Source organism: Chelonoidis abingdonii, chromosome 3 (assembly GCF_003597395.2).
Source record: "Chelonoidis abingdonii isolate Lonesome George chromosome 3, CheloAbing_2.0, whole genome shotgun sequence".
NCBI lineage: Eukaryota > Metazoa > Chordata > Testudines > Testudinidae > Chelonoidis > Chelonoidis abingdonii.
Window position 1 is genome coordinate 148,461,337 of NC_133771.1, and position 12,390 is coordinate 148,473,726.

The 12,390-nt window shown below is 39.7% G+C and overlaps 1 protein-coding gene across 1 annotated transcript in view; it reads right to left on the minus strand.

The window, feature by feature from the left end:
• The window catches only part of AHCTF1 (AT-hook containing transcription factor 1), an 86,402-nt gene that overhangs the window by 875 nt on the left and 73,137 nt on the right, over nucleotides 1-12,390 (minus strand). The window contains exons 32-35 of the mRNA XM_032801123.2: nucleotides 8,797-8,984; nucleotides 3,501-5,394; nucleotides 2,544-2,677; nucleotides 1,623-1,726 (exon numbers count right to left, since the gene is read on the minus strand). Coding sequence (XP_032657014.1) covers nucleotides 1,623-1,726; nucleotides 2,544-2,677; nucleotides 3,501-5,394; nucleotides 8,797-8,984 — 2,320 coding nt within the window. The remainder of the gene's footprint in view (nucleotides 1-1,622; nucleotides 1,727-2,543; nucleotides 2,678-3,500; nucleotides 5,395-8,796; nucleotides 8,985-12,390) is intronic.

Consider the following 12,390-nt stretch of genomic DNA (forward strand, 5'->3'; position numbering starts at 1 on the left):
ATTATGCTTTACAAAAAACAAAATCCCCAAAACCACATGTGTGGATGTTTTGATAGACAGAAACAAAGCCAAAAAGTTAAATTACAACAAATAAAATTACAGTCCCCACCACACCAAAGAAATTCTATGATCATGCAGCATTTTACAAGGGAATAATTTATACTAATAACTTCATGTAAAGAGCGAGATTTTCCCATGTATAAACTATATTAACATTTATGGCTGAAGCTCCTGACAATCAAAAGAGTAACTGGAAGATCATAATTTTCAGGAAGATAAAAAGGCAAATAAATACCTCCTGATGGAGCATGAGATTATGCTACCTTAAATTTATGCCTCTTTTGAGAGCTTAAAAGTGGTCAACTGTCCCATATCTCAAGTATTCCAGATCAGATTTGTTCCTGATTTAGATCTATCGTTACCACTATGCCTCTAACTAAGGACATAGTCAGGGATTGATTGGAGCAGCAAAAAAATAAAAGAAAGACTAGAGGAGTTAATCTGCATACAGCTGCTAGAGAGGAGGAAATGGGGAAGACAGCGACTCTGCATCAAGGAGGGAAGAGGAGGTAAAAAGGTATACACAACTACAAAATAAATAAGGCTGTACTTGACCAAGTAGATTCTGGTCCAAATGTACTGGAGAGGAAAAATGTGCCCCCTCAATGGAGAGCTGGTTTATACACTGAGAAACAGAAGACTTTAAAAAACTGGAATCTATGGCTTGAAACAATGGCTTAAACTAAAGTGTTCCTTTCATTGTACTTCCTATGTTTATAAAAATTGAAGTTTTGCTAGAGGTAGCAAGAATCTTTATGATATTCCTTTAAAAATGCTAAACCATAATTAAACTTTTCCTTCTTCAGTTTTCCAACTGCAAGGGGCTCTTTCCTTCATCTTAAATCTTACTGAAATTAAATGAAAAAGACCCCCAGGCATAATTTTCTCATTTACCTGATACAGAAAGCCAAACTAGTCCTAAATACAAGTCTTGAAATGTTCAGGTGGGTGGAAAGCAATTTAGGCCTCTACTTCTGAAAAAAAACTTTATTCCAGAAAAATAATACTGTTCAATGGAAATGCATATTGATGGATTTGAGCCTTGAAAATTATTAAAAAAACACCACAATAAATGAATCAAGATACACAGTAATTTTCCCCAACCATTTAAAAAAAGTGGATATGGGACACCCAGTTCCACACAAAGGTGCTCGAAGATAAACTCAAGAATTCATTTTCACTTTGCTACATGGGATGTGGGACAAATGAGCAGCTCTACATCATGAGAAAATTTATATCAATATTTCAAACTAGAAGTTAGCAATATTGCTTCTCACCCAAATGTATTGTGACTGAATACTCTCAAAGGATTGCTGGTGCTTTTAAACCAGTGGAATCATGAGAATTCTTACAGAATCATCAAAACTGTAAAACAAGGGATTCAAATGTCCTCAAGATGCAGTTCTTCAGCTTCCTGCTTGAAAACATCTCTCTATTCACTCCTCTTCACTGTATGGACTAAACTACAGATTTTACAAATTTACCTCTTAAACCTAGAATGAAGAATTTTTGCACTTTATCATCTTTACAAAAATTGCATGAAAGTATTAAGCATTTCATACTTGCTTGCTTTCTGGGTTTTTGATTTTGTAGTTCTTCTTCTCTTCACTTTCTGCTTTCCCACAAACTCTACTGTGTTGTTATCCTCTTCCTTAATTGGTAACTCCTTTTAAGGCAACAGAAAACATATACATGACTTCTACTGTAGACACCCTCCTACTCCTAAGGAATGGTAACTAATTTATAAACATGCTTAGTCCCAGTTTTAAAATCTGATTTCTATGAGAATGAAGCATTACAAATTATTTTGGGCAAATAGTAAATTAGCCCAAGTTTTGGCTGGGGGGGAGGGGTTCCCATGGAAAAGTCAAGCTGTTTCAAAAAGAGATGTCCATTCAAACAGATATTCAAGATGTTTTGTTTGACACAAATTAATTTTTTTTTTCCCATTCTGCCGGGGGAAGAGAGGAAAAAAAAAAAAAAAAGATTTTCAGCTTCGGTTCAAGATGAACTAATTTTGCTTGTTTGGTGGCCAAACTAGGGAAAAAAAACAAACAAACAATCGTTTGCTCAGTTCTATTACTACTGAAGGAGAATGTTGATAAAAATAAAAAGTCCACATTTCTTAAGACATTACCAGTTATTTTCCCTTACATCAGAAGTATAGTACCAACATCTGACAATTCAAATTGGACTAGTAGGAGTTTATTCACCAAAATATAGCTAAAAGCTAAAACATTTATTTATTCTTAGCTTAAATATATTCAAAGAGATTTATTTTTTCAAGTGTTAATAATAATTAACTCTCAAGAAGAAAGCCAAATAGTTTTAACTTAATTAATTTAACTTAAATTTTTCTTGTAAAAACATTATGCTTTTACAGAACAGGATTCTGCAACAGTCATAATTTAAGAATATAGTTTGTAAAAGAGTTACAGAGAAAAGCTTGAAATGGATAAGAAGTAATTACAAACATTACTTACCAATTCTTTCACAATCCGTGAAATACTGGATACATGTTTCCTCCTCGACCTCAAAAGAGGGGGTGAGAACACAAACTGAGAAGACAACTCTGGGTCTAAATCCTTGAGCTGTACAGGATGCTCTGCCTTTCCAGCTATGACAAAATGTATAGTTAATGTAAATACAAGGGATGGGGAAAGAGAAAAATACAACTAATACTTAAGCACAGAATAGCAAAACCAAGATTACACCTCAGTAAACATGGTTTGTCTTTAAATCTAAAATAAGGGTCAAATTCGGCTGTCTCACGGAAGCTCAAATTTCTAGTACTTTCCCATAATGGCTACATCTTGGTCTCCCACGTCTTATTGCAATCTGTGAGCCAGATAAAAACAAATCCAATGATGCCTGTCTAGGTGTGAACTGTCAATCATTTCAGTGACATTTTAACTCTTTAGTTCTGGGATAACTACTTCCCGAACAATCAAAGCACACAAATTGCATGAAGGACAATCACATACTGAAGAGTTGCACAATCTACTGAGAGATGCATCTCATTTTGGTGCTACAAGTAGGGGAACTCAAACTGCACATAGAATTTGGGAGAGTAACACCCTGTTTCTTCCACAAATGAAAAACAAAAGGCAGGCATATGTAATGAAATGAATGATTGAAATACTTAAGCTAGATAGAAATTAAAAACAAAAAATAAAGATAAAACTAAGTTTCATTCCACTGGACTTGTGATATTTCAACTCCCTTACTGTTAAGAGGCTTCTATAATACCAAGTCCTGTAACTCTTAGACATGAGTAAAAAAAAAAAAAAAAAAAGAATTGTATCCTTCACTATGAATCTTAACTTTTATATGGTTAAGTTTCTTACATAAAACTCTTCCCAAAATATGTTTCATGTAGCTGACAGGTGAGAATGAAATTGTAAGCATTCCTATTTTGTGTCAGAAAACAATTCAGGTACCTTTTGATTTCTTTGTAAGCTTTGTGAGAGGGGGAGAGAAAAAGAAGGACTCATTTTCCTCTAGGGAGAGCTTCTGATGCATGCCAATTTTGCTGGATCTGGTCCTTGTAATACGAGTACCATGAACTGCTAAAGTTCTCTCCATTTCATCAAGTCTTGATTCAGTTAGGTCTGCAACTAGCAAAGAAGGATTGTAATCAGTTCCTTGGGGCAAGCCTTCCTCCTCTGTGCTTTCCTCTGATACTGATTGTAGTTGCCTCTTTCTGTTTTTATGTCCAGCTCTGGCTGAAGTCCTGGTTGTACCCAATGCCTCAACTGGCTGAACAGGTGTTTTCTGTAGAGTGGGTTTTCCAGTACCTGTTTTTTCTGCTTTAGCAGGTGTAACTCTTGTTGCTCTTCTCTTGGGGGTATCGGGCATTTTCTCTGTCTCCTCTGAATGTATGGCTTCCTGAGTGGGTATAGAATCTGTACCTGCAGATAGATTTAGTGTCCTCCTACTAACATTTCTTCTAGTAGTTACAGAAGATTTAAGTTCCATTTGATGATGAGATGGCTTAGATGTATCAAGCTCACAATTTTCTGAAACTTCTGATGATGTACTAGTCTTTTTCCTCCTGCCTCTTCTAGTTGGCACAGGCAGCTGCTGCCCATAGGGCTCTGACTCTTGATCAGTAATGATGTTTTCAGTAAGTTGTAAACTAACACTTTTTAGTTTTCTTCCACTTTTAATGGGACTGACTGCCATTTTTACCTTGTGAACAGTGAAAAGCTGGCTATTTTCTTGATTCCCTACTGAACTTTTTGCTCCTCTACCAGTCCTTTTAGATGTAGCAGGTAGCTTAATTGCTTCTTCAGCAAGAGGAATTTCCTCATTAGCCTGTTCAGGAAGTACTGATGCAGGTTCCCTGGTTCTCCTTAACCCTCTCCTTGGAGTATCAATCATCTGTAATGACTGTCCAATAGAATGAACGTTGTCTGATGTTTCTAAATGATTCCCCCTAGTTTTCCTGGGGCCTCTTTTAGGAGTATCAGGGATCTGAGGTATTTGTGGATCTTGAGAATTTCCATCAGAATCAAGATGAGAACCTTCATGAATCGCAGAAGTTTCTTTTGCTCGCCTAGCACTTCTCCTCAGGGTACACAGTCCCAACAGATCTGGTCTGCCTGTATTTGACAGCTGTTGAGCATCTGTTGAGGGGATATTTAGATTTTTCCTCTTTCGTCCCCTTGGACGCTTAGGTGTCACCACATGGTCTACTTGACAAACACTGGCATTATCTGCATTTGCTTCTGGCACAGTTGTTAGTGGAGCCTTTATTGACTTCTGGGAAATAGTTATCTTTTTGCTCATTAAAGGTATACTTTCATGAACAGACTGTTCCACTACTTCAGAAGTGAATTCTTTACTTCTTGTGTCTTTGATTATGTCTAATAAATTTTCAGCAAGAGCTACCTTAACAGGTTCAGGCACATATGGGAATGCATCTGCAATATTCTGAGACTCCTGATCACTAGTTACAGCGGGCACTGAATTCGTAATGTTCTGTTGGTTATCAATAGTGCCTACATGATTCATATGCTTGTCCTCTGTTTTTGTGCTAACTGGTTTAGTTGACATATCTAATGTTGTAGGGTCTCCTGTCTCAGTTTCACCGTCTTCTCCTTCTAATATTAAAGTAAAATTGCTTTCAGACATGAAAAGCTCTCCATCCCCTTCAGCTGTGTCACATTCATTGGTGTCTTTAGAGTCAGGCAAGTCACAAGTGAACTGCTGTTTGATAGCATCACAGTTGTATTGAAGTTTAAGAGTGCCTGATGGATATTGCTCATTAAATAGAGCTGTCTCCACTGTTTCTTCTGAAGCTTGGACATCAGGGGTGCCATCTTCAATAATCTAAAATAAAAGTAAACAGGTCTGTTAGTAATATATTAGTGTATGTTAATGTATTAGTTTCTGCATATACTAACTTTCAGCAGGCCTTGTTATGATTGAGATCAATGGTGCCCCTTCTTCGGAATCATTATCGAGAGCACAGTCATTAGAAGTAAACAAATCATTCTCTATTACACACAAAACGCATGCAATTTAAGGGACTGAAAATAAGTATTTATTACATGGAACCAGATAGTTAAGCAGTTTTAGATTTTCTGTTTACAATTACGAAGATTTTCTAGCAGCAAGGAGTCAACTGCATTGTTTTACAAGTCTGAGGTAGTTCAGGAACTGCCTCCAGTCTATTCTAAGAGGAAAGCAAGTAAAGATAAGGCTGAACCAAAAATCCATATTCAGACATCCTTAAGCTTTGCAGTCCCATACTTAGTGGCTGGCTTTATGTTAAATAGGTTGAAATATGAGGACTATGTTCAGATCCAGGGTTTTACTTAACAGTCTGGATCCGCATCTGATTTTTATGGCTTGGTTCCTTCCCTAGATTTAACCAAGAAGTAAATGATGGCAGGACATGCTCTTCCTTTGGTAATTATCAAGTTGTGACCTACAATATGTGACCTGCAGTAACCAAAAGAAAAGGGACACCAGAGCAGAAGGAAAAAGAAAAGATCAGGGGCTTAGGACTCTTAGAACAACTCAAATCCTGAGAACAAACGGTGATGTAAATATAAAAATCCTAAGATTTATCATGTGAGGAATCACAACATTGGTCTGAGCAAACAGAAAATATTTTAGGGTGTGAAAACTACAGTTATGGCTATTGGCTCTTCAGCAGTCCAACTTGTGGACAGACTGGCTGACATACGAGCCATAAAACCAGTGCTGCACTGAGGAATTATTTTAGATTGTACAGAACAGCTCATGTAATGAATTCACTGTCTCCCATTCTCCGCAGTTCCCTATGTTGGACAGGATTGCTGTCTTTCCTTTGTGTCCATATAAAATGGATGGGTTCTTACAATCTTAGAAAGAAAAGCATTTCCCCTCCATTGGCCTCAGTGGGAAGACAAATTGTTCTCTAGACTTAAATGAGGTGGGATGAAAAACTTTCTGTCTCATCCTCTCCAACAGATATACTACTGACCAAGCCGAGAGACAACTCCTCAAAAGACAGTCTGTATTAGCATTCACCTCTCATTTTTCTGCCTCTTGTCCTCTTAACGATTGCAATGAAATCTTATTAAGAAAACCTGCCACTCAAGTGTGACTAGTAGATTGACTAAACCTGAGGGACAATGACACTGTACAACCTTCAACACTGACTCAAAGATTGTCAACAGAAAAGCAGACATCCCATTCTAAACTCAAGGCTTTAACAAAGGGGAAGAGAAGCCAATGAGGGTAGCCTGCAGGTATGCTAGGGGGAGAAGGAGGTGGGAGCGAGGCAAGGGTAGAAAAGCTCTTCCTGTGTTCCAGGTGGCTCTCTACCAGCAGCTATGTCACCAAACTCAGTAGCTTTGTTTCTTGCCTCCCTCATGGCAGCTGCTTCTTTCTTTTCCCCACAGAGGGTTCTTAAGCCACTATTACTAGAGCCAAGAGTACTTTGACCTTCTGTACCCTGGCCTCCAGTCTCCAAAGCAGGCAAAGGCAGAATGTCTATATACCTTCAGAATCTTAGCCAAGAAACGGAGACTGCCTCCCTGTACTTAGCCGTGTGCTCAGAGAGTGTGTGTGTTGTACCCTCCCTACCCAGCCCTTTGAGCTTCACAAGATGACAACAGTGAAATATCTCTTCTCACCACAGGCATAATTCTGCACAGTGACAGTGATTCTGAGTCTGCCCTGTATGCTGCTCACATGTATCAAAATAACTCCCACAGCCTTCTTCAGCCATATGCGGAGAGAGAGGTTGTAAAAATCACATCAGAAATGAAATTCAGTAAGACAACTGGAGGTTTAACAATTCTAATTTTTAGTTTAAGAATACTGCAGTGAACTAGCCTTTAAAATCATAACTAAGGATACGAGTCTGTCACGGACTTTCTGGGACCTCCGGGACTTCTGCAGTGGCCAGTGCGGCTGGTCTGGGGGCCGCCTGAGTAGCTCAGGCAGCCCCTGGGGCAGCCACACTGGCCGCTGCTGGGGCTGTGTCGGGCCACTGCACCCTCCCGCACCCAAAGCAGCATCAGGAGTTTGGATGTGGGAGGGGGCTCAGAGTTAGGGCAGGAGGTTGGGGCCCAGGAGGTGAGAGCTCTGGGCAGCGCTTACCTCGGGCAAGCTCCCTGGAAGCAGCAACATGTCCCTCAGCTCCTAGGTGGAGGTGCGGCCAGGGCTGCTCTGTGCGCTGCCCCTGCCCCAAGTTCCAGCTCCACAGCTCTAACTGGATGGGAACCATGGCCAATAGGAGCTGCAGGGGCAGTGCCTGCAGGCACAGGCAACATGCAGAGTCCCTCAGCCGCTACTCTAGCTAGGGACATGTCGCTGCTTCCGGGGAGCCACGCAGACCCAGGTAGGGAGCCTGCCAGCCCCAACAACCCCCACCTCCAATTAGCAACAGGGGTCCTAGGCCACAGCACCCCCAAGCCACCTCAAAGCCCCCAAGATTTAGTCAGCGGTATATAGTACAAGTCATGGACAGGTCACAGGCCATGAATTTTTATTTACTGCCCGTGACCTGTGCATGTCTTTTACTAAAAATACCCATGACTAAAATGTAGCCTTAATCATAACTAATGTCAGAGGTTCTATAAATTGGGCTTTGAACCCCTACATGAAATTTCTATTTAGTTGGGAACAACCTGGCAGTCCAATTATTACATTACTGAGAAACTGTTTATACTAACTAGGAACAGTGGATAAAGTTTTCCAACTAAGTTCCTTTGTCACTTTTGAAAACAGAACTTAAGACCCTAAGTCTCTGAAAATTACTGGAGTTATGCACCCAAGTCACTTAGGCACTTTTGAAAATTTTACTGAGGGAGCCTCAGTTTTGTTAAAATTAAACTTCACTGCCCCTTACTTTTAGCCTTAAAACAGATATTTGATATTGGACCACTTCACCTAAGGCCTTACATAAATGTTTATATTTAAGCAAATCAGAACAACATGTAACTGGTCCAATCTGATTTTAGGAAAAGAAGGATGTTGACTATGGGTTCGTAGTTATTTGTATTGCTGTAGCAATACCCATCTTGATTGGGACCCCATTGTCTGAGGTGCTGTGGAAACACAAAGGAATACATGATCTCTACCTAAGCACTGAAGTTAATAGTCACATTAAGTCAACTGAAGAGAGTTACAGGTCACATGAAAACATTTAGATGCCAACTGCCAAAGTTCTCAGGTTTCCCAAGAGTTTTTTCTGTCTTGTACTAACTTAGCAAAATGGGCAAATAATTCACTTACGTTAAGTTCTTTAGTTTCAGGAAGACTTTTAGAAGTAAATGTTTTTTCTTGCAGGAACAGAACATTTTCTTCTATTGCAGCTTCCTCAGACTTCTGATCTTCATGTAGGTCCTCACTCCTTTCCTCTTGAAGCTGGTTTTCTGAATCAGTACTGGGAATATCCTCACTGTGAAGGATACTGATTACAGCTGAAAGAGATTTTTTCCTAGTAAATTTCTGATTTCAGGTTGTCTAGCATAAAAACCTGAACAAGTTGGACTCATTTTAACTGCTGCATAAATACTGAGGATTGTATTAACTGAGGGTACATCTATACTACCCGCCGGATAGTGTTCAATGTATCGGGGATCGATTTATCGAGTCTCGTCTAGACGCAATAAATCGATCCCCGAATTGACACCCGTATTCCACCTTGGCACGAGGAGTAAGCGGAGTTGATGGGGTGGTCGACTCACCACCATGAGGACGACCAGGTAAGTCGAAGAAAGATACTTCAACTTCAGCTACGCAAATAGCATAACTGAAGTTGCGTATCTTCGTTCGAAGCCCCCCACTACTGCAGCCCAGGCCTGATATTCTGTAAGTATGCTTCTTTAAGTCATTGGTTTAGCTCCTTGATTATGTTTGAACACTCCTCCCACAACCCTGCAGTGGTCACGTGCACAATTGGTTCTTTGGTACAAATTAGAGCAGTTTGAAGGCTGCTCTAAATCACATCAGCTCCCAACCATCTCAAGCAATCTAGTCAGTAATCGGGTGTGAGTGGGGCATAGGAAAACAATACTACTTTTATAAGAGGACAGAAGAATCACTGATAACAGGATAGTGGATATTTCCACACAATACTAATATTTTTGCATGTTTATGCACAGGTCAGATAAAACTGATTCAGCAAAATTCAGTTCAATCCACAATTCATTCATCCCTGCCTCATACAGTTAAGACCAACTGATTTCACAACAAGTGTCCTCTAAGACGTTTAAAAAAAAAAACAACCTATGATTTTTCTGTATTGAAAAAAATAAAAGTTTGTCTTGCTAATGAGCAGCCATAACAAGAGAAATTATCATTTTATGATGGACTGAAGTATGACATAATCCCAAATGCCAATTGAGACTTAACACAAACCAGAGATCTTCAGATCTCAGTGGTTCAGGAGCCAAATTAGCCAAAAGAGCCACAGTAGTGTGAATTCATTGTTTCATACATATAATTCTCACAGCAAAATGACTGAATATTATTTTATCAATCACAATTGGTTAATAACATAGTAAAAGCATCCTGATTGGTTAATAACTTTTCTTGGTGAATAATTAAATCACACAGTGTTTTAATATCATGTGCTGCATAGAGTTGCAGGAGACAAATTAAAGAGCAACTTGTGGCCTGCAAGTCTCAGTCTGAGTATCACTGAGAAACTGTCCAGGCCTTCGGGCTGTATTCTACAGGGCCTCCTTTTGTAATAGAGTAGACCGGGGGAACGCATTTCTGAACATGTGATCTGAACAAGACTGTTCCAGAGCTGTAAGAAAGAATCTTTCTGAGTTAAGATTTTCAAGTATCGTAAATACCATATTATCTTACATTTAGTGGCAGATTAGCACTGATATTTGATAAGATATCGAAGATCTACAAAAGGATCTCTCAAAACTGGGTGACTGGGCAACAAAATGGCAGATGAAATTTAATGTTGATAAATTCAAAGTAATGCACATTGGAAAGCATAATCCCAACTATACATATAAAATGATGGGCTCTAATCTTTGTTATATGTAGATACATCTATCTCATAGAACTGGAAGGGACCCCAAAAGGTCATCGAGTCCAACTCCCTGCCTTCACTAGCAGGACCAAGTACAGATTTTGCCCCAGATTCCTTAAGCAGCCCCCTCAAGGACTGAATTTACAGCCCTGGGTTTAGCAGGCCAGTGCTCAAACCACTGAGCTATCCCTCCCCCATCTTGGAGTCACTGTGGAGTTCTCTGAAAACATTCACTCAATGTGCAGCGGCAGTCAAAAAAAGCAAACAGAATGCTGGGAATAATTAAGAAAGGGATAGATAACAGGACAGAAAATACCATGTTGCCGCTATATAAATCCATGGCATGCCTACAGTTTGAATACTGTGCGCAGATGTGGTCACCCCATCTCAAAAAAAGATATATTGGAACTGGGAAAGGTTCAGAAAAGGGCAACAAAAATGACTGGGGTATGGAACAGCTTCTGTATGAGGAGAGATTAATAAGAATGGAACTTCTCAGTTTGGAAAAAAGACAGCTAAGAGGAGATATGATTGAGGTCTATAAATCATGACTGGTGTAGAGAAAGTAGATAAGGAAGTGTTGTTTACTACTTCTCATAACACAAGAACTGGGGTCACCAAATTAAATTAATAGGCAGCAGGTATAAAACAAATAAAAAGAAATATTTCTTCACACAATGCACAGTCAACCTGTAGAACTCCTTGCCAGAGGATGTTGTGAAGGCCAAGACCATAACAAGGTTCAAAAAAGAACTAGATAAATTCATGGAGGATAGGTCCATCAATGCCTATTAGCCAGGATGGGCTGGAATGGTGTCCCTAGCCCTGTTTGCCAAAAGCTGGGAATGAGCGACTGGGGATGGATCACTTGATTATCACCTGTTGCGTTCATTCTCTCTGGGGCACCTGGCACTGGCCACTGTCAGAAGACAGGATACTGGGCTAGAAAGACCTTTGGTCTGACCGAGTAGGGCCATTCTTATGTTCTTAAGTAAAACAATTATTATTCTTTTTCTGTAAATTTGGTAATAAAATATTCTCTGGGTCTCAAAATTGTTAATAAAAAGACAGCCAGAAACCGGCACACATAGCCAGGAGATAATGATAAATTGAGTACGAGACCTATATACTCCCCCCACACGCAATGCCAAACAAAAGCTAGCAAAGGACATTATAAGCTTGGGGACAACCAAGCTACCTCAAGTATCACTTTGGAGGTCTACTTCCTGAGGACCAAACATCCAAACGAGTTCACTGTTACATCCAGTGCATTATGCCTGCCACATTTCTGCAGCTATGGAACAGGGTATCACCAGCATTTTCTGCTAGCATGAAGCCACACAGAAAAACAATTCCTCTGCCCTGCTATCACATAGGCTGCCAATGCAGTGCTACTGAACTCATCTTGTTCTGACTCCAGGTAGGATAAGACACAGAGTAGGTCCTCCATGTTCCAAAACCTAGCAGCCAAGACCATCTCACTTGGCAAGACTGAACTATGTAGAAATAAAGGGCTCAGACAAAAGAGTCACAAGGAAGGAGTTAAAAGCCCTCAACCTCTGAGACAGGAAATGTGGTTGTACAGACACCTTCCCCTCCTTGTTACTTCCTTCCCACAGCTTGAGTACCAAGTGCCCTGCCATCAGTTAGAATGGTGTTTAAAGCCTGTGTCCGTTGCACACTTGATCTCAATTCTGCAGCAAAGATGTACAATTTGCAGCAGTGTACTATGCACATAGAAATGAATTGTAATATCAATTTCCCTAAATCTCTAATTCAATAAAAAAGTATGTGTTAACTCTGCCTCCTCTAACCACAGGTTCTTTGATAAG